Source organism: Poecilia reticulata, chromosome 15 (assembly GCF_904066995.2).
Source record: "Poecilia reticulata chromosome 15, P_reticulata-male-v2, whole genome shotgun sequence".
Classification (NCBI taxonomy): Eukaryota; Metazoa; Chordata; class Actinopteri; order Cyprinodontiformes; family Poeciliidae; genus Poecilia; species Poecilia reticulata.
In genome coordinates this window covers 12,081,443-12,104,637 of record NC_088844.1, presented here as the reverse complement: position 1 = coordinate 12,104,637, position 23,195 = coordinate 12,081,443, and the positions used below count along the sequence as shown (strand labels likewise).

Here is a 23,195-nt window from a genome sequence, read left to right as displayed (position 1 = left end):
ATGAACATTCAATCTGGACTGTGGTAATTTTTGGTATTTTTTTTTTCCTATGTCAGAGCAAAGAAATACAAGTTGCTTTGGTGCAAAAAAATAAAAAAACTAAACAAAATAAATGATGTTTGGCCTCAGATCTAAGCGTGCTGGCACTGTTATATGAGGCCTGGCATAATTTAAAGAACCACATTCTCTGGGAAGAGAGACGGAACAGGCAATCCCAGATGAACTGGCTGCAAGTTCAAACTTGCCTCTCAGCTCAAAATCCACTCTGAGACCTTCTGTGGTGAACAGTTATCATCTTCACCAGCTTCAGCTTAGCTTCTCAAGTCTCTCTTTTGCCTCACGGCTCAACCTCTGCGCCGCTTTCCAAGAAGCTTTCTGGTCTGATCCATGAATTCAAACTCCCAACAGATCACAATGGGAAACTTTTCCAGCACAACAGCGCCTTAAACTGCCTACTGACACATGTTTTCTATTAAACAATCATGAACCTAATTTGCAGAGGAAAAACTCTCACTGCACCAGACTGATAGCAGTGAGACATCTGTGGTGTAACGGAGTGCAAAGACGAAGCGACATGAAAGCAAGAGGGAGCGTTTGCGGGCCAAAACCAAACGGATATTCCCTCATATGAGCTGCGAGAACTTCGACAGGGCCAATCCCAAAGTGGTCCAACTTGTGGTCTGCTGCCATCATTGTTACTTTTTCACTGGCTCTGTGAACAGGGCGGACTAAACTAGACTCAGGGAAGTCCAGCAGACGGTGAGTAAGAGGCTCTGATCAACCGAGGTAACTGGGGTTTGGGGAGAAAGCGCAGGGGCGGACCGCTTTGTGCTGTGACTGAATATCTCATTCCCAAAGCACAAGCAAAAAGAATGTGCGTCAAAACAATAAATATATAAATAAAACTGACCATATGCTCTCACGAGGAAGCTGGAGAAGCAGTTTACTAGTTGCACTGAATATGTGCGGTGGGGCTGTGGGACAGGCAGGGAGCCGTCCAACTAAGAGTTTCCATTTTCATCAACTTCAAGGTATTCTACGCAGCTCATCCATTTTCTCTCAACAATACTGCTGCACACTCGGTGTTTATTTTCCTGACTTTTACTGGGCATATACGGGGAATCAGGAGTTATGGAAAATGGAAATACTGCTGGGAAAGCACAAAGCTGGGACTCCTACTTCTCTGCTTCCTGCCAAGTCAAACATCGGCAAGCTAATTTCTATTATCTGACTTAACATGTAATTAGGACTATTTCTTTAAGCAAACTTTAAGTCACAGAGTCACAGATACATGATATTTATATTCAAGTACACACAAAGCTACAGTACGATCCATCCTCCAAATTCCAGCGAAGGGGAAACGGGGGAATGAAAAGGCGCCTGGCTTTAATTACTTAGGTTAAGAAAACTGCTGCAGAAAAAACGAAATAGCCGCTTTTTGACATTAAACTCCGCTTCCCAAATTCCGAAAACAAAAGTGGAAAACAGAGAAAAGAGGAACGCTGAAACAAACGCCGCTATCCTTCACTTCTGTCATTACAGCCCCAGTAGCTTTCTGAGGAGGGTGTTTACCAGAGTCTGAAACTTGTTTTAGGCACGTAACAATCTACAAGCGATGTTTCAAAGAGAAGAAAACAACGAGCAAACCTGAGTAGTAAAACACGACACAGTGTTAATGTTTGGATTTTTCCAAAAATGACAGAAGAGTTCATCTAATAGTTGCCATGCGTGACTGGGAGGTTGTTCAACGTTTACCTAAGACTTTCAATCAGAACGGCTACAGTAATAGAGACTTTGGTGGAAACATTTTATTGTTAATCTGTTGACATGATCTCACAGTGTATGTTCTGTTCTTTATTCATTAAGATGTAGATGGCAAGCAATCCACCTTAATCTAATTTTGGGAGTGTTGGATAGTCTAAGAAAAGACTCTTCAGCACAATGGGGAAAAAATACTTTTATATATATTGACTGACCGATCAGAGAGAATAAAAAAAGAACTTGGAGAGGGGAAAAAACGCTTCAAGACTTTGTAAAATCATGGAGAATCCTCCTTGTGCTGTTCTTTGTGCAGTGCCTTCATTAACTTTTATTACAACAGTCCGTAAAAAGACTCAGCGCTGGGCCCATTTTTAACACTGTGCTAAACTCTAGATAATCTGATATGTCACGGTGCATTATGTAAGTGAGAACGGCCCCGTGTGTTGTGTCAGCTGTGTTTTTAACGTCAGAGTCCTGGGGTCTTTTAACGTCAGCGACGTTCTATTGTTTTTGTTTGTTTGGATTTGTAATTAGAAGTGACTGGACGAAACACCAGACGTGCGCTCCCTTGCGAGGAGAGAGAGAAGTGGCACTCGAATGCACCCCAAAGACAGAGCAAACGTTACCCAGGTGCAGACTACACGCTCACCTTCTGGAAGAAATCCTCTCCGCCGTTCACTCTCCCCTCGGAGGCAGCTAGACAGAGAAAGAGGAAGAGAGAAATCATTTTAATACAACTACACAAACATTCACTTTTAAAGGCGCAATGTAATCCTGTGACAGCCAAATCACACAATGATTATAAAGTCCTCACAGTGCTACAGTAACTTCATTCAGAGCTAGTGTTTATGGTGGATTTCTGTTTCTCTGGGTATTTTATTTGGCACATTTACTGGGATTGCAGATTGGCGGCAGTGGAATAAAATGTTCCAAGTAATTTTCTATAATCCCAGAGATGGGACACAGCTTCCATGAAACAAATTGGTGGATACAAATCATTCAGCGTATTACACTAGCCAAAAATGAAGTATTTCACACATTATGGTCAACTGATTGCCCAAGTTTTTTGAGCACAGCTTCAAAGAAACTCAAAACCAGTTTGAAAAATCACCTGTAAACAAACTGAGCGTTAGGTGTTTGCAGCCAGAGCTCAAAACAGAAGCGAGTCAGGTCTGAAGCCACTCCAACACATCTGAAAGTCCTTCTAACCGTTTCAGCTCTGTTGATCTAAAATACATTATCTGCCACGCAGGGCAAATTCATATGACGCTCTACAGCGAGCGCCTAAATGATGCTTCCAGGAAGAGTTTTCAAGATGGGTCGCAGGCAGTCTGGGTAATTTTAATAGCAGCTGGACAGTCAGATGGATTATAGACTTTGGTTATTGATGCTGACCTCAGTGAAACAACCTGAATGATATTATTAGAAGAAAAAATAAATTCCTGCAAAAATGATGGTACTGCACTGAACTGAAAATCCACAGAGGAGGTCAAACCACATAATGGAGCATATTACAGCTTCTCTAAAATAATTAGATGATTCCTGGGTCAGGTGATTCAAATACAAATTGGTAAAACTACTTTGCAAAGCTGTTCTGAAAACAGTTTTATGGAAATGTGCACACAAAATGCTGTTTACTGTTTCTAATCCGTTCAAAAGACCAACCACCAAAGATCCGTTTCTTCTTCATGCAGAGATTAAAGCCAGATTGTTGAGTGCCTACATCCAGAGCCATTTGTACTGAAACAGACTTCTAAATAAACACGTCTCCAGACGACAGTTCATGAAGACGGAGAGTCTGGCTTTGCTCAGCAGATGAGTCCGTTCCTGGTCAAAATGTGTGCATGTAAAATCATCGGTAGCCCACTCAGCTCATGAAAGACCAGTTCTGGCTTCTCTGAGACATTTAAATCAAACACAAGAATTATTTAAGGAAAAGAATCTCAAAAAGCGTTCATAAATCTGAGACATTTATTTTAAATTCTCTAGTTATCAACAAGAAGATTTTATCTCAGTTCATTTACAGAAAAATCCCATTTTTGTCACAGTTTACATTTGTAAAGACATAACCTGTTACATTACTAGCTGTCACATTTGCTAGCATAGGGAGCAGCATCCAAAAACCAGTGGTGGGGATAATGACATCAAAATAAACAATGTTATTAATGTCGTTATGTTTTTCAATAATGAGTAATCTAACCAAATACTTCTTTCACTGGTACAATACCATTTCCGCTGCTAAAAAGAGAAAGCCACACATTACTATAATTCAGAGCTGAGGTAATCTACCGTATTTTCCGCACTATAAGGCACACCGGATTATAAGGCGCACCTTCAATGAATGGCCTATTTTAAAACTTTTTTCGTATATAAGGTGCACTGCATTATAAGGCACATAGAATAGACACTTCAGTTTGGGTTGCCAATTTGTTCCGTACTCTATTATTACACATCCACATTTGTAAAGAACTGGTCCCCGAGTACTTTATATAGTAGGCTGCCCCAGTCATTGTTTCACTCACGGTGTTGGTGTTGCGATATTGTGCCCACTGACACGCTGCCGCCGCAGCCTCTGTCTCTCTCTTTTCTCTCCCCTCTGCCCCCCCCCTGGCTTTAAATGCATAGACATCAAACTTTATTAACAAACCAGTGTTCTGACAACTATCCCAGCATGCACCGCGCACTTCTTCTTCTACGGGGGAAAATGAAGTCGGTGGCTGCTTACTGTAGTTGCTAGACCTATTGTGGCTCAACATTGGTGCATATATAAGGCGCACGGGATTATAAGGTGCACTGTCGGCTTTTGAGGAAATTGAAAGTTTTTAGGTGCGTCTTATAGTGCGGAAAATACGGTAAGCTAGCATTTTTAACTGAAAGTGCAGTTGTCATTTTTGTCTCGAAGAGCTAAAAAGGCGCAAATAAATATTTGAAATGTAATTAATGCCCCAGTAGCAATGTTGTTCTTTATATATGTAATAAGCAACTTCTCACAAAGCACCCCATGTTCTTCAGCAAAACTAGTAGTCACAAAGAATGACAGTGTTGACGCTAACTAGCACACAGGAGAAGCATAAAGTCAGGCAAGGTTAAAATAAAGTGGATGGGGTAACGTTGTCCAAGCAGCCTGAGCTTAATTTTACACCGTGCAGCTATATTATTAGTGTACAAAGTTTCCCGCTTGTAAACTCCTTCTGCTAAGTGTCTATTTTTTATACACTGGAAGAAAGTACGTAACTTCCTTACTGTATGTGAAAATGGGATACCGCTGAGACAGGACACAGATAACGTTTTAAGCATGCCGTCAGCTTTTGTAACATTAAAAAGTAAAAACTGTAACAGATGGGGAAATAATGTGGATGAAGCAATGCTGGATTCCTTTTTAGCTACTTCAAGAGCTTCAGATTTTTCTTTTTTAAGTCAGAGTGGCTTCAAAGAGTGACTGATGCTCACAGTGACGCACTTGGAAAACAACTAAATATGCATCCAATCTGATATGAGATAAATCCACAGTTTCCTTGTAAAAATTAAACTGCAATAATCGAACTGGAGGAAGTCTATAATGAAGACTGGCAATACAACAATGTCTCAATTATATTTTAGTTTAGGTACACACCAATTACAATAACTGGTGTGATGGTAGATACAAGGATAATTGCTCTGTTCTTTGGCAGCTTTAAATGATCCCAGATTATGAAAACCCTCTTATTGTGCAATTCCTTTCCTAAACTTGAGACTTACAAGTTTAGTTGTAGAGAGCAGCAAATAAACATGGTTTATTCCAGGGTTGACAAAAGATAAACAGTCTAGCCCAACAGAACAGATTTTCTTCTGCATTTAATTCTTCAGAAATAAAATAAATAAACAAATGCTAATGTCAAACTTAATGTCTCTATCACAGGAGGTGAATAGATGAGAAATGATTCAGGGTGGGGTGTGAGGATGCTAATGCTAATCCTTACAGCCTCTCCAAACTGTATTTGCACAGATTGTTGACAAACATGCACCGATGATTTTGTCAGTTATAGAATTCAAACAATTTTACTTTCAAATTCCAGTTAAATACAGAAAAAAAATTTTTTTTTGCCTTTTTTTAATTTCAAAACTGAAAATGTAAAAGATTTTCAGTATCCACTTTGTTCTGAGTTCAGTAAAAATCCCAAAGATTATACATACAGTACTGTAAAAAAAAAAAAAAAAGAAGTATTTTTCTTCTGCTTTTGCTTTCTTCTTTTAATAATAATAACCAGTGGACTGATGAGAAAAAAAGTAACACTTTTAAGAAGATACGCTTTCCCATTACTAATGGTATGACGCTAACACTTAATTTCAAAAGTAGATAATACACACAGTCGAACATGGTGGTGGTCGGTGATGGTCTTTTGCTGAGTTGCTACTTAAAAACAAGGCAGGAGTTAGCCCTGCAATCCACCGATTGCTTTGGGTTTTGCCCAGATGGACCATGGGAGTTTAGAGGCTTGGTGTAACAGCTGAGCCCTCCAGGATGTCTGGAGTTCTGGTTGATCAGATGAGTCTGTGGGTCCTGGGCTGCTGGTGGGGGCTCACTTTGCGTTAGCTAGCATCTGTTGGGCTCTCAGGGAGGCCCCTGGTCTTGGTCGGCACAATGTTGGTGACCAACAAGGACGAGGGGTCTTGAAGGCACTGTGCTGTGTTTCCCCTTTCGCTATGTGTGGGCCTGTCCTGTGTCTCTATTTTAATACACTATATACACTAAGGGCTTTGGGGTTTAGGTGGGCTAGACACCACTGTTAGCACGTAGTGGAGGCAATTATTTTTCACATAGTTTTAATATTTAATTCAAGAGTCACACATATGTTAGAATTTGATACTGAAGACATTTAAGTGCAAAAAAGAAGGTGAAACAGAATCTGTAAGTGTGCACTTTTTCAAGGGGCTGTGTGCTTAAATCTCTTAATTCCCAGCTTTAAATGTTCAAGACAATGCAACAAAACGGCCACCGGTAAATTTGACTGCATTTGCACTGCATTCCTCCATGTACCGTTTTAGCTAATATACAGTATGTGTTGTTTAAGCTAGCAGTGCTCTATGTGAAAGAGACCAAAGGTTTTTACAGCGGTTTAGCAGGCAGAGCAAAGGCAAGTGATCTTGATTATTTTTATATTGCTCTTGACGTAAAACTTTAAAGTACTCAGTACACCATGCTATTTATTTTCCATGAAAGGAGGTTGTGCAGCCAGTATGACGAGGATGGCGATGCTTTGACTACATAAAATGAGAACAGGAGTGATTCGTGCCAGAATGGGCTGTATGGAACTCTGCAGGGTATACTTGACCAATGCAGCATTCATATAAGAGCTGCCATTGTGCAAGTAAGTAATTTTGTAGGTGTACGCTGCTGCTTCATGCTGTTATAAACTAAAGCTAAGACTTAAACAGTATAACACTCAGTTTTATGGCAAAATATTTGTTTTGCATTTTTCTGATACATAAAAAAGAGGTAATAATTTTTCCCCAATGATGAAATTATTAAGTCTTAAGGAAAATAATTACAACTTTAAATAGCAAAGTAAACAATACAACAAAAGTAGCGTGAGAATAAAAGCTGGAGATGAACAGAAAGGTGTTAGAAAACACATTGCATTTTGTTGTCAAACTGTTTATAAGTAAGACAAATACTAGTAATAAGTAAGGCAAATAGCTCAACAGCATTTTTGGAACAAGACTCACAGGAAACTGAAAGAAATCTGCATGATCTCGCTCATGAGTGAGAACATGAGCGATGTGTTTGGAGAAAAACATCCTGTTGAGCCCACATGGAAGACGACTTGGGAGGGACACAGCACGGAGTCCCTGAGCTATGAAACAGTGACAAAAGGCTAACTTTAACGTGTCCTCTGGGGTGGACATGCTCCTGCATGATGCAACAAGCCAGCAGAATAATAATAATAATTGTGAGGTTCTGCACTCAATACATGAGAACAATTCAAAAGTGGCTCTAAATGCTTTATGTTGGGCATCTATTCAGACACACCTGACCACCTCTTGACCTTTCCAAATAAAAGTAATCAGCATTAAGTATAAGGAGCATTACCTAAGTTTGTATGTTAGGTACAAGATTGTAGAGGGATATATATAGCATAACAGAATGGATGAAAAAAATCTGATTACATTTACCATGAAGCTTTTTCTCCTCTTAATGGAAATAAGAGGAATACAAAGCTGCCCCTAAAATGCTCCACCCTCAGCTGAAGTTCCCACTCAACTAAACTTATGCATATAGAAAAGAGAAGTTTGTCTCTGTTTGAAAATAACACCAAAAACTAAAAAAATAAATCAGTAAAATATTTCTTAAATATATGTTGATGGATGAAAATTGTTCTCTGCAGCACGTTTTTGTCCAAACAAAACAAGGCTTTAGTGTTGGCAGTCTGTATTATTGAGGTGATTGAAAAGCAGGAAAAAAAAGTTGATAAAAAACCAAAAAGTGATTTTCCATAAAAATACACAGCTCATACCTTTCTGCTTAGAGAACCGTGAACCTTTTTTTCATTTTGTTTGGCCCAGAACTAAAGAGCATATATCTATTCTTCAGCTGTGGGCTCTACATAAAAAACAATCTGCTTCTGTTTCTTCAGGGTTACCTGAGTTCAGTGCGCTCTCCTCTGTTCCAGCAAACGCGTCCAACTATTCAGCCCAGATTTGCATGTTGCAATCAGTTCTGTCATCAGACCCACTTTGAAAAATATGCACTTAATATCAACAGCTACTTTCCTTCGATGGCGATTTGAGAAAACAGTTATGACATTTGAAGGTAATCAGACACACACCCTTGCAATTTTCCCAATGTGACTTCTTAAATGAATTCATCACTGTAACGGGATGAAAAGGGCGACGGACATTGGGAGGGAAAGCACCCGGGGCTCGTCGCTGCCAGATGAAGCGGCAGCGTCTGGGATTCATTACCCTGCGGAAAGACTAAGGTTCTGGGAGATTCCGCTGTTTTGACGGTATAGGAATGTAAACAGCGCTTATTTATACGGTTTTGACTTCAATCCACACACAACAGTCTGCAAAACAATAGAGACAGAAACCCAAATCACAAGGCAATTTTGACATCAACAATTTCACTGCTGCACAGTTTGAGTTGGACACTGCTGAGGGTTAGCGAACGGCCGAGACGGAGCACAAGTTCAAGAAGTTACAACAAGTCCGAATGGCACACATGCAAGCCGTCACACGTTTAGTTTTGAAATGTTATATGGTAAAGTTTATTCTGACATAATAAAAAGCCATCTGGTGCCAGATGCATGTCCATTGTGTGTTCACCTGTGGCAAACCATCAAATTGGTTCTAAGTTAAAGGACGTAGTTTTGTCTTAGCACAGAATCCACTAATCAGAAATTCTTGTGTACATCCTCTTTATTCCAAACTCCATATTGAGATTCCTTGCACAAATACATTGTTTTAATTAATTAACAATTTGTTTCTCTGCTGTTGCCCAGGGTGACCAAGCTGGCCAAAAGTCAATAAAATCAAAAATTGTAGCATTTCAATAATTATGTTTTTCTCGTTAATAGCATTATTTATCTTTTTTTAACCCTTGTGCGTGCGAGGACCGTGGCAAATGATACAAGTTTTACGTGTGTGGGGTCGGTTGGACCCCCTTTCTAAACACAAGGGTTAAAAATAATGTAAAAAAAAACTGAACTCTTCCATTTACAATTTTACAATTAGCTTACTTTAACTCAAGTGGTGATAGTAACAGATTACTGTTAGGACAGAGCAGGATGCATAGGACTGTAAAGATACAGGAGATTGCAAACATCATATGTGGTGTTTTTTAAACATATTTGCACTTTAAAACAGCACTAAAAAGAGTTTTGTACATCAAAATATTAGCGGTTGAGAAAGTGCAATTCTTTACTAGCTTACTTGTACCCGCTAATGTCCCATAACTTCTAGAAAAACTGGGTATTTTTAAAATAAATGTCCTTATTATATATGTATTTTAATTTGTTCTTTTAGTTTGCATACTGAAACAGATGCTTTCTTAAAAACTTGATTTTTTATTTTTTTTTTTCAAAAATAATTTTTGTTCCCACAATTAAACTTACCAGCCCCTATGAGTCAGACTGACACCAATATGCATGGAACTCTGTAAATTAGACCCAATTTATTTCCAGTATGAGTGAAATGTTTCAAAATGAAGCCAGAGGAAGCAGAAAGTAAGAGGCTACACAGGAACCTGCTGGACGAGACAGAGGCACCAGAGTTAAGCTAATGGTCTGGAAGGTAAACACAGTCTGCTGCTGGTATATAAACTGTTGTTTTGTCTTGAAGTATTAATAAAGTCCTATTTATCTGCAGAGCTGTGTGACGTTCTCTCTGGTTATTTTACAAAGAATTAATTTCTGATCTCTGAAATACTCTTTTAAAGCTCCAATTGTACTTCAAATAAATGAATGAGTAACTCAATATAACACACAAGAGCAAAGCTGAGCTTTTTACTTTCACATATTAAGTTGGACTTATTTTTTTATGATATTGAAGAAAGAACAAGGACAAGTCAAAGCTGCAAAAAAATGAAAAAAATACAAAATCATTTTATTTCAGAAGAAATGGGATTTTCGTCTTTTTCATTATGTCCAGGCACATAACTACATACCTCTTTTTCCTGAGAAACTAACAGTATGCTTGTTCTGGCAGAACATGGTAATGATTGCTGTTTTCACAATCACCTTTTAACCTTCTCCTCTAAGTGATCCATTTTTCTCAAGTCTATGATTATCTTACAATTTTGAATTAAGAAATGAGACCACAACATTTCCCTCCAGTTCTTAAAAAGCTGCTTAAACTTCACATTCCTAAAATTGCTTTTCTTTGACACCACTTCTTCACCACAAGTAGAAACCTACACTGTAAAATGTCTTTCACACAAAAAAAGAGCAGCAGGGAAGTAGTGGTAGGGAGACTTTAAACCTATGGATCATAAACAAATATTTTATTATATATATATATATATATATGTCTCAATCAGCTGCAGTCAATCAGTTTAATATGATACCAAAGAAGAAAAAGTCTTGTTATGTCCCTCTGTGAATAGTGCATGTGTGTTAGTATCAAAGGTGTGTAACTTTTTAGACATTTTTGAAAAAAAAAGTTTGATTAGCAGATGACTGCATTTTGTATCCTTTGAATTATTTGACTAAAAGGAGATAAAACTATGTCAAAAGTTATCTTTGATTTTAAAAAGCAAACAGAAGTGTGAAGCGCACCAGCAAAATATCACAAAACTGCACTAGCGGTCCTTAGCTGGTGAAAAAAGTTAACGCCAGCCGCCAGCTACGAGTCCATCGGCTAACATTTCATAACAAATGACAACTTTGAACATCCACAGCACAATTACCAAAAGTTAAACAGACAGATACAAAAACAAGACTCAAGAACACACCTGATTAAACATAAACAAGTCCATTTGGTGATTGTCATATTTCCACAACAGCTAACAATACCAGATCCTCCTGTGAGCATCGTGGCTCATAAACATGTTCAATAAGGCGTAGCAAACACACATGCAGCTTCTCTAAACCTTTTACCTCTGAATCGAAAAGGGAAAGCAGAGACAAAGTTTGATACATTACTGATAAAGAAAAATGGCTTCGTATTTACTTCTGTCAAGACACAAGTGATTTCCCACCAATCAGACTTCAGAATAGATTTTACATGGGGTTTTTAACCCTGTTTCAATGGACAAATTGTACTGAAGAGATCACATAAAGAAGTGGACTTATTGCTAATTGAACACACCAAGCCTGTTTTATAACATATCATCTTTAGTACATTTTACATATTCTGTATTTTTCTTCTTCTGAGAAATGTTTTTATGAGCCCTAAGCTCCCTTTTTCCCAAAAACATAAGGAACGATTCAATATCTGTGCTTAACTCGACATCTTGAAATATCCCTTTCAAATGTGAAGCACTAATTCAAATCCCAGTTTGCAATAAAGCCTTTTTACAAGACTGGCTTGGAAAATGTATGCTAAACAGATCTAATTATTATCAAAGCTTTTGGCAATTTCTTTAAAAACAAGGATCAGGGTTTGGCAAAAACACATGAATATAACAAAGAAACATCATAACTAACCATTTGTTCTCACTATGCGACTACCAATCAGTAATAATCCACTTATAATGCTCTGATGATAATCCGCTCGGCTTCTCTTCATATGCCTTCTTGTTTTCTGATTTGTTAGCAGATTTGCTAAAACGTATGATTTTTAAAACATCTGTTTTTGATTTGTCTGAAATGAAGGGCAATCAAGGGCAATCTAAGCAATGGCAATTATTTAAACTCTCAAAAGCACTTCATTTGTTTATCTTGTTAATATTGATCTGTAAATTAAAAATGGGTATTTTTACAGCTGTGAGATTGCTACCCTCCATGTTCAGATAGCACACTGGCATCTACCTCAATATTTTTAATTAGCTGAAGAGCACAAACAAAATTCTGTCCATCTGTAGAAACTTGTGGAATTAAAAACTAAAATATGATATAATAGTACTTTCCTATTTTTATCATGGCATGAATGGCTCACATCAAGGAACAATGATATAAGTAGCAACATGTATTTTTGCCTGATCTTCCCTGATAAAATCTACCAGAAAATAAACCATATCAGAACATTGATATGGTTTATCTATTTAGTGTTCCTTAGATAGAGGAACACTATCTAAATCCAATGTAACCTAGATATTGAAGCTCATGGAAAGCAGCGGCTGAAATCACACTGAAGTCTTGCCATTACATTACAATGCAAATTTGGGCTGCTATTGATATCCAATATAAACACTGATGTAACACCAATAATTCAATGACTGATATTTACCAAAACTGTACATGTTTCCACACTCTCTCAACATTGTAAAATAAATGATGCATCACTAACTTTGCTTCTCTGCTTCAGCTGAACACCCATAATCCCGTGCTGCATTCCTGTCACTTACTTCTACATAACCAAACAAATACCACATGGTCAACACCCTCCCCGTCCTGAAACACAAACGGCGAAATAAATATTGGTTATTGGTATTGGTCCAGATTCCCTTACGAAGCCGATACCTTTATGTTCAAGCCTAACCAACAGCCAACACCAATGTCAAAGCTGATATATTCTGAATCTCTGGTAAAAATGTTTTGCTCCTCTGTAAAATTTCAGCATGGAGGCATCTTCTTCACATATGGACTGCGTTCTTGAAATGTTTAAAAGATGTTCCGGGAAGTGAGGGGCGCGGGGGGTTTCAAATGCATTCTTGAACTTCTTTGGCGCCTGATAGAATGTCTATAAAATCAGCAGGTGAGAGAAAATGTGCAAATATGACGTGAAACCAGAGGATCAACTACGAGTGAGTGAACGTGCTCGGCGTGAGTTGTATGTCGCATTCTTCTTGACATCGTAGATTTGCTCGATAAATGTGGTTTTCCTAAAACGCAGCATGTGGCGTCAGGTGCTTTTCTGAGAGTTTTACAGTCAACCGGTGATTTCCACAACCTACTTCATGCGTCATATTTAAAGCCTTTTTCTGCTACCAAAATACCAGCTCCCTGCAAAACTATGGCGGTGGTGAGATGGTCCATCTCCAAAGGAAAAAAGAAAGAAAGAAAAAAAAAAAACATCCACCACAAATTATGCATGTGAAAAACATCTGAACCCAATTGCCTGCATGTTCTCATGAATCCTCTCAATGCTCATGGAAGAAAAAGAAAACAGACAATATAACTGATAGCATTTGACCTGGCTGCTTTTCCACAGAAAGAGCTGCTCTCATTCATCCAGACTACACGTCTTCCTCCACTAACAGAATGTTTCTACAAGTGCTCAACCTTGTAGCTGACAGGTAGTTGGCAGTGATGGGATTGAAAGCTAAATGAAAACAGATAACTCTGTTTCCCCGTGAGCCGTTCTGGGATACTTTTATTTATGCTGGCATCTTAGCAACAGATTCCAGCACCTGAGACACCTTTCAGCTGTTTCTAGATGGCAACAGGGCTATCTATTCTCCCATTCATGACTGATGCAGCTGAAGGAGAAACAGCTGTCTGGTTTATATGATCTGCTGTATCGGTGCTGCCAGAGAAGCTTTCTAAGTTTTCAACATAGACATTGTTTTTCAAAGGAAGGAAACTGGAAGGTTGTTACCCCCCTTTTCTTACCCCCCCAAAAAAACATTAATATTTTACCAATTAATCTTGTTTGTTGATGTCTATCAGTTGTTAAATCCTGGCTGCTTTTTATCGTCTAATCCACATTCCTTGTTGTAACGCTTAGTCTAAAAATAGTTTCGGTTTTTTTTTTATTAGAGCAACAGATCACATTCCTAACACATAATTTACTGTCTATTTTCTGTGTTTCCTGCCTCTTTTCCTTTGCCTGCTAGAGATAAGGTTGTGGTAAAAAATAAATGGTCCGTCTATACCAATTTTAACTTACTAGTGAATCAAAATGATAACATCCAATACAAAGTATACAAAATACATAGCACATACATTGAAAGTGGGAGACATAAAGGGCTTTAAGTGACTTTGAATGTAGCATAATTGTTGGTGGCAGGCAGGCTGGTCTGACCATTTCAAAAAATGCTGATCTGCTAGCATTTTCACACGCAACCACATCTTGGGTTTCATCCGAAAAAGATAAAGCAATCAGAAAGCGGGAGTTGTGTGGATAAAAGTGTTTATATCAGAGGCCAGAGGAGAACGAGCAAAGTGGTTTGAGAAGATAGAAACCCAACATCAGCTCAAATAACCAAAACCAAACAAAAAAACAATACCAGCTGCCACTCCTGTCGACTGTAAACAGCAAACTAAGGCTAAAATTCAGACAGCCTCGCCAAAGATGGGCAGTAAAAGATGGCAAAAATATCCCCCTGTTCTGATTAGTTTTGATTTCTGAGGCAAGATTTTAAGGTCAGAATTTGACACAAACAACATAAAACCATGGATCCAGCCTCCATTGTATCACCAGTTCACACAGTTGAAGGTGAAATGGTTCAGCAGAATTTGCCTTATTATATTAAAGTTTTTAGGTCTCTTATGAGTTCCAGTTACGTTTAAGTGAAATTAATGTAAATACATTAACCCATGTATATAGGCAGTGATAGCCTCCCTGAAACCTTTTCTCTTCTTAGTAGGTCTACTATCCACCATAATCTACATTTAGCTTCACTACATATATAAAACCCCGGTCCTTCCTAAAGATATTTCTAACGTGGCATGTAGCAGTAAGTCTTATATAAACTCTTTTCTTGCTGCTGCTTTTCATATGGAGGAGTTTGGAGCAATATTAGGCAGTGGTGGAGAAAGTACTCAAAATATTTACTTAAGTAAAAGTACAAATACACAGACAAAAATGTACTTAAGTAAAAGTCAAAGTACCACATTAACATTTTACTTAAGTAAAAGTAAAAAAGTACTGGCTTTTAAAAATACTTAAGTATTAAAAGTAAAAGTACTTGCTGAATGCATTGCCTAATCACCAATATCATTAAGTGTGCCAATCATATTTAATTTTAATACATCAGTAAAGTGCCATTTTAATGAACAATGCCACAGATAAAGCAGGTTTTTATTGAGTTTACTCTGTAACATAGTTTAGACTTAGATATGTGATTCTATGCATCATAATTTCAGGGATGGAAACATCTTGTCTCCTGTCCTAACATAACATGAACTTCACTTTTTTTGCCACACATTTATTTTGAAAGAAATCCAACTGGCAGAGGAGGACATGGAACCAAGGAGCCTCGTAGCAGAGTTGTAGTCTAGACCACTGAACCCAAGACCAAATCAAAACCAGCACCCCATGCTACATGACAATAACATTAAGTGCACCTATCAAAACTGCTTCTCAAATTGATCTGAAAGATTCACATTCCCATAAAAACACCTAGATATTAAACACTTAGAGCTGAACTAAATTTTACCAGTGACAATTCAAACTCTTCTTCATTCTGTTTTGCTTTCATCTCTGTGCCACAGAGGTCTCCTGCCATCCCTAAAAAAATAACACCCTGGGCGGTTGCCCATATTGCCAATGTCAGAAATAATAATTGTCTGCACCATTAAACAGCAATTAACAACGCTCAACTATGAACACTGTCCAAGGCCCAATAAGCAAGATGTAACCAAGCAGGAGGAGCACCGTGACTGTTCTCATCCTCCCTCCTGCTGCAACGTCTGCCACCATGACAGGTGACGAAAACAAAGAGCAATGAGCATGCTCTGCGTTCCTACGTTCTTGTTTTATTTATTCGCCAATTAAATATAAAATAAAATAGCTACTGCAGTGTACGCAGAGCATTACAAGAACAAAGAACGGCTCTCAGTGAGGCTTCAGCACTATAGGACTTGGTCAAGATCCGTCCAGAAGAATCGGATCGTCCATGAATGTCATATTACTATATTGCACTTTGGTCACAGCGTTGTCCCATATATGCAACACCTCAGTCAAAACCTCCACACAGGAATTCAGCGCATGAGTGACAACTTTTTTTCATCGCAGATGCAACATGTGTTTCAGTAAATACAGCTCGCTTTGCTAGCATCACGTCCATGGAGCTTACCTTTCTTTAAGCTTTCCTTCCAAGTGACGTTAAAAATTGGATGAAGTCCCACCGTCTGTGAAAGCGAAGCGCTGCTGATTTTACATGTCGCCATATCTTATGATTTATGCAGCGCTATTATATTACTGACGCTCAGAGGAAACCACTGCACATGTCTGGAGCTCCGCGTGCGAGTAAAGGTGGAGCCGATGGATGACAACAGACACTAAGTCACGTTATTGCTTGGATTTTACGGCGCCACCTTAAATCCCTGAACTTCACATTTTAACGGAAAAAAGAGCAACGCGACTTGGATGTAACGAGTAACGCGACACTTTTGTAGAAATGTAGTGAAGTAGAAAGTACAGATACTTACTGTAAAATGTAGTGGAGTAAAAGTAGAAAGTCCCCATTATTAAATCTACTTAAGTAAAGTACAGATACACGAAAATTGTACTTAAGTACAGTAACGAAGTACTTGTACTTCGTTACTTCCCACCACTGATATTAGGCTAATTCTAGCATGTTTTTCATGACAAAAGACCAATATTTTATCCCTTTCCAAATATTTTACTAAACATTTTATGCAGCATTTACACCTCCAACACATGCAGTCTTTGATAAATAAAACTAATTTGAAACTGAATTTAAGGTTTATTTAAGTGAACCAGATACAGAGTAACAACTGAACACAAAGGTCCATTTTACATTTGCCCACTCTGGCTTTTTGTACCAATAACCACAAAAATTAAGCCATTTTTATTTTTCTCTTGATATTTTTTCTGAAGCTGCTGCCCCCGCGACCCGACCCCGGATAAGCGGAAGAAAATGGATGGATGGATTTTTTTCTAACTTTGATTGTGCTTCCATAAATCTTCCAACACACAACGTCGATGCTGAAACTAAAGGGTGAATAAAATCAAAAATAATGCACGAGCCGTGATTGTTTTTTATATAATTTTTAGCCTCTTTAGGATGCTCTGGATCAACTTCTTATGAATGTTATTGTAGTTAATTGCCAACAATTAGCAGAGCATAGATATCACAAGGTTTTTGTAGGAATCTCAGAGACACTGGAGACGCTTTTTTACTACAGCAAAGCTTAAAATATCCAGACTCTTTTACGCAAGGCCTAAATCCAGCATCAACAGCCATGAGCCAATCTGACTGCTAATAATAAGCTACTTCCAAAGGTCTACTGATAACAGTAAGAGACTTTTTATTCACATATACTGGTCCGATATGTAAATATTCCATTTTGTTAGTATTAAACACTATTATTTCAAGGATTTCAAGTACATAATTTTGTTTCTCGAAATTTAAAAAAGTGACCGCTGTTGAAATAAAAAAAACTATGCATTGTTACTTTGACACTGCAATCACTTAAAACTTTTTCAGACAGATCATACCCACAGCTGACGACATATTTTTGTGCCGTGCCGAAGTTGCCGCCTGTTCCCAAGCAGCTCCTCTCTTCCCCAACTTCCTGCTCGGTTGCTAAGCAACTATGACATAAAACACATTTACTAAGTGCCAGATGTTCCTGCCTGGCAAAGACAAAAGCCTACCGGGAAAACTAGATTCACTGACCCTAAGGTCACAGCAATAGGGAGTCTAAAGATTAAAAAATAAATAAATAAATAAATAAATAAAAAAAACCTGATCTGATCTTATGACAAGTTTCATTAAAAATACATTTCTGCAGCATGTTCAAGAAAATCACAATCATGTTTGTTGTAGAAATAAGATGTTTGTGGTGAAATGTTTGGGTCATCTTCCCCTCTATCTGCCTGTGTAAACGCTGCCAAAGGGTTACATACTGATGTACATTCCTGGTGCCTGGTATCTAATAGATCCCCCACTGAGCGTAGGGAGTCAACTTCGATAAACATTTCACTGTACTATTAGGAAATCACTGACATTTAATGGTCATGTCTCTTTAATTACAGTGCATAAGACCTTCCTTTTAAAGATGAGACAGATCTGTATAGAAGATTATTTTTATAGTTTTTTTTTCTTTTGTTCTATTCCTGAACTTCATTACTCAACCTCTGAGTTTTGTGAAGTGATACATTTATTGGGGATTGCTAGAGTGTGATGATACAAATTTCCTAACTCATTTAATGTTTTGGGAAGTTTCTCTCTTAATAATTAGATTTCCTTTTTGTTCTCCACACACTCTTTTTTTTTTTTATAATTTGAGTGGAAAATGTTCCAGTAATGGCTGGGACTAGACTTTAAATGTGAACACAAAAAAACGGCTTCTCTCCAATCAGGGCAAGTGGAGAAAGGCAGATTGTTCTGCTTGTTGAATGAGGAGAGAGAACAACAAACCAAAAGCCAAGGTTATCCACATATAAACATAAAAAAGTGATGCGGAGGGAGGGGTTAGAGGCTGGCTGGTTTGGATGTGTTGGTGCGGCTCCTCTTTGCGTTTGCGTGCTCGTGCGCACCCCCAGTGAAAGATTTTCTAAAATAGCAACCGCAAACCAGACAGAATGTAAATCTGTGCTTTGAAAAGGACTGATGAAAAATAAGTTTGAAGGCCATAGAAAAAAACAGGTATTCATTTCAGCCCATTTACAGCTCCAGCAGCAAAAGAAATGGGTCACTGCACTGCAGCTTGACTCAGAATGTTGAAATAGCACTCCTGGTTTTATTTTCTTGAGTAATGAAATGCAGGGTTTTCTGTAGAGTGAAGCTCAATTATATTACAGCTTCTGAAACCCACCTCATGCCCAGCATGAAGGAATTTGACATGCAAGCAAAGCTAAATAAAATTGTTTAATTGCATCAGCATGTTTTAGAAAGAGAGAACGAGTGAGAAAGGCGATGCCAACAAAAAAAAAAATGAAACCAGTATTTAAGTTTGCCTTTACAGGACATGCTGAATGTTGTTAACTTTTATGATTCCAATGACTACTGAGTAGGCCTGTCGCAATAAACAATAAATCAATTAATCGCACGATAAATTAAACCTATCGACCTCATTTTAATTATCGGATTTATCATCTCTTCCTGCCTTTTTTTTCTTTCTGTTGATGACACTGAATGACAAAAGCATAGACATAATATAAGAGTAGACCCTGCCTTGGCTGCTCCTGCGCAGGAAATACGGCGGCCATCTTGGAGCGGTATACCCTCCTACGATGGACTATTGATGTGAGGGCTCCATAGACAACATTTCACAAGTAAGATGGACATATTATTGTGTATATATTGTGATTAGAATATTACTTTACTGTATTTATGTCCACCGGCGAGATACCAGCTAATATTAGCTACAGTGCTTGGTGTAATACGGTGTTCAGCCCCGCTATAAAGGCTAACTGAGATTCCTTAAATCTAAAAAAAATAATTGTTATCTAACATTGACTTAGATTATCTGACACAAGAGCCTATATTAGAAATGAAACAATATAACACATATTATTAAACTTATGTGTTATAACATTCACCAGCAAAGTTTACACAAGTGGTAAAGACTATTATTTATATGTAATTCTTTCACTAGTAAGATATATATATATTATATTATTATTATTATATTAATATATATTATTCCGTATTAATCATTATTTATTTGTGTTTGTATAGTTATATAAATATGCATTGATATTACTAAATAATCTATTAAATAAATTATGAACGGCTGTGTGCTCATTATACATCAATGTAGCTTTGATAGATATTTGAATATGGTTTCCAGTAACAAAAAAGTGTGTTACGATCAATTAAATGCGCTGATACGTCATTGTGCCTGCTAAACACAGTGGAGTGGTGGACCGCTCCAAGATGGCCGCCCTAAATCTCGTCAGCGACAATAGGCGAGAGCGGTCTATCCTTATATTATGTCTATGGAAAAAAGGCTCAACTCCGGTGCTCTCCACTGACCCTCCCTTCCTATTTTCTTAGTGTAATGTCCAGCGTACACTACACAAGTTGTCGGCCAATTGTCGGCCCATTTTCAAAACCTGAGACCACACATTAGCCGACAGAAATCCTAGGTATAACGGTTCGATCAGGTTCGATCGTGCCTTGTGGTGTCCAGCCACCTGGGCACAAAATAATGGCTATAAGTCCAATTAACTGGACTTGTAGCCAGTTAACTGACTTGGCTACAAATCCAGTTAACTGGATTTGTAATTTTAAAATCGGGCATTAATCAATGCTTTACTAGAATCTACCTGTGATGCATGTGGCTAGAGTCAGCATAAAGTCCTGACTGAATGAAAATCATTGTAACCTATTTATGCCACGTTAACGAAGAATAGCTGAAAAGTTACCGGGTTTATCAACTGCGGTAGAAATTTGGCTCCAACTCCTCCCCTTGTCATTTCTATATTCTTTGCACGAAATGTTGAATAAATATTAATGTTGTTTCCACATATCATCTCCAATGTCCGCTGGCCTTCGTGTTGCGCCATGTCAACTGTTAGGGGTTCCCCTCGTTATTTCCCCTCAGAAAGCACGGAGGAGAATCCGCGCTTTCTGATTGGCTACCTGTCACATTCAGCGTTAAGCTCCCAGTCGGGGAAAACCCCTGATTTAGATCGGAGCGGCCACGACGATCTAAATCACACTACAGGATGATCGGTTACGAAATCACCAGCGACAATCTTAGATCAGCCAACAATCTAAGATTATTGTAAGGAGAAAATAGGGGCAAAAAATCGTGTAGTATGAACTACTGCAATAGGTAGTGGGATGTGCCCGTCTTCTCTATTTAAATCTAGTGATTACTGAAAGGCAATATAGTGTACAGACTTCATAATCTGCACTCTTTTGGTTGAATGCATATTTATTTCCACTTTGACTTTATGTTGTTTAGTTTTTATTCAAGTACGTTTTTTGTTAATGGAGACTGAGAATCCATTAACACTGGAACTGATTTAGTTTATCAGTTCCAGTGTTATGTGTTCTTTTGAAAATAAAGTGTATCCATCTATGGCAGGAAATCGCATGCAGTATTAGTCACTTCCATTAAATCAGTGTCAAAAGGTCTTGAAACAATATTATCGTTTATCGCAATAATTTTTTAGACAATTAATCGTCCAGCAAAATTTGTTATTGTGACAGGCCTACTACTGAGAGTTATAAAGGGACTTCAGCTTGGCTACAAAAAAATGTATTCTTTCAAAGTACATGGCATTTATTGTAAATGGAAAACACTGGATTACTGTACTGATGCTTTCCACAACATTGATAAGCGCTAAACTCACATTAGTATAGTTTTGTGACTGCCTACGACTATAAAACTTCTATTCAAAGTCGTCAAATACGCCACTGCTCTTCTACCTGATAATGTGTAGAAGAAGAAAAAACAGCAATGATGCTTGTTTTCAGAAAATGCGCACATTGAGAGGAAAGCTGTTTTCTGGCGTCACTAAGGTTTGTACTGCTATTCTGATAAATATCCAAAGTATATGCAACCATTATACCCAAGTTAAAACAAAATATTCTTAATTTCTTTTATATTTTTGTTATTTCCTTGTATTTTTTGCTATAGAGTCAATAATTATCAAAGCAGTTCTTTAGCTTGACTTAATTTACTGACGGTACATGAACATCATCACTTCAATCCAGGAATTTCCCCAGACGTCATAATACAATAAAGTGGAGTAATGTCCATACAGAAGTGAATCAATCTTATTTTTGCTAAACAATGGGGAAAAACATTGTTCAATTAGTAGGTAAGCTATTCTTATTGGAATCTAAAACTCTACATAAATCAAGAGTTAAGGCACAGCCATCTATAACACTTATTCAGCATAAAATCCAGTCAGAGTCTGGTATACAAATCTTTCTGAACGACAGATGATTTCCAAATCTGGACACGAGACAGGGATTTTCCTTTCTGTTGCTGGCCCACTCTCTTGTTTTCCATTCTTTGCAATGTTTCAATCCAACAATAATCTGTTAGAGGATTCTCTCCAAGTTCCCAGCCTCTCCATCTTTACTTTCACTTTAGTCTCATCACTTATGAAAAAAGTACCACGACATCTACTACGTCCCAAAAAACCAAATACTTCTAAAGTCCATTTGCTTGTATGCATTGTGATGCACATAATAAAAAACGTGTTGCAATTTGCAGCTGTTTTAAAAGTTGCTGATGCCTGAATTTCTCCCCTTTTGTGTGAGAAGGTTAAATGAGTATTGAGCTGTATGGTCGGGAAAAGACCGGCAAAACCTGGAAACTTAGGTGACTGTACCATGGGTTTGATGGAACAACATAGCAGTGTAGAACCGTCAGTGTTGAGAAATAAAGGGGAGAATGAAGGAAAAAATGAAAAGCCAGCAGAACATTCCCCGAAGGACACTCACTTCCTGTCTGCGAGTCTTACTCAGCAGCCGGGGGAAAGAGGAGGCTGAGGCCCCTTTCACTTAGTACCCTCATTATGAATTGGTGGAAAACCTAATGAAGTCATTCTTTGAGTTACAGGAAAAAGACAATAGCTGAATTTTCTTCAAAGGTCAAGATCAACTACTCGTTCTTTTTTTGTCATAATTTCTTTTATACCGGCTAAAAGTTCACATTTTTATATTGTAGCAGTTATTGCAAATATACCTAATATAACTATTGCTAAATGTAAGCAACATTACAGCATTAAAAACTAAAAAAGAAAGGCTGACTATTAGGGTTGGGTGGTAGTACTCTACCCTATGGGGTATGTATGTAAAATATTTTTACATATTTACTAAAACTGTCACTATGTTGTGGCTGTGAAATAGATAATCTGGGAAAAAAAATGAAGGTCCTCTGCCTTCTTCCAGTGCTCTAAGGACTAACTACAGAACTAACACAGCTTGGTCAAAAACAATGAGAGTCAGGAGGAGGGTCTTAGCATTGTTAATC

General features: G+C 37.9%; 1 protein-coding gene across 1 annotated transcript in view; it reads right to left on the bottom strand.

The window, feature by feature from the left end:
• The window catches only part of bicc1a (BicC family RNA binding protein 1a), a 70,264-nt gene that overhangs the window by 37,603 nt on the left and 9,466 nt on the right, over positions 1-23,195 (bottom strand). Inside the window, exon 2 of the mRNA XM_008429252.3 lies at positions 2,411-2,457. Coding sequence (XP_008427474.1) covers positions 2,411-2,457 — 47 coding nt within the window. The remainder of the gene's footprint in view (positions 1-2,410; positions 2,458-23,195) is intronic.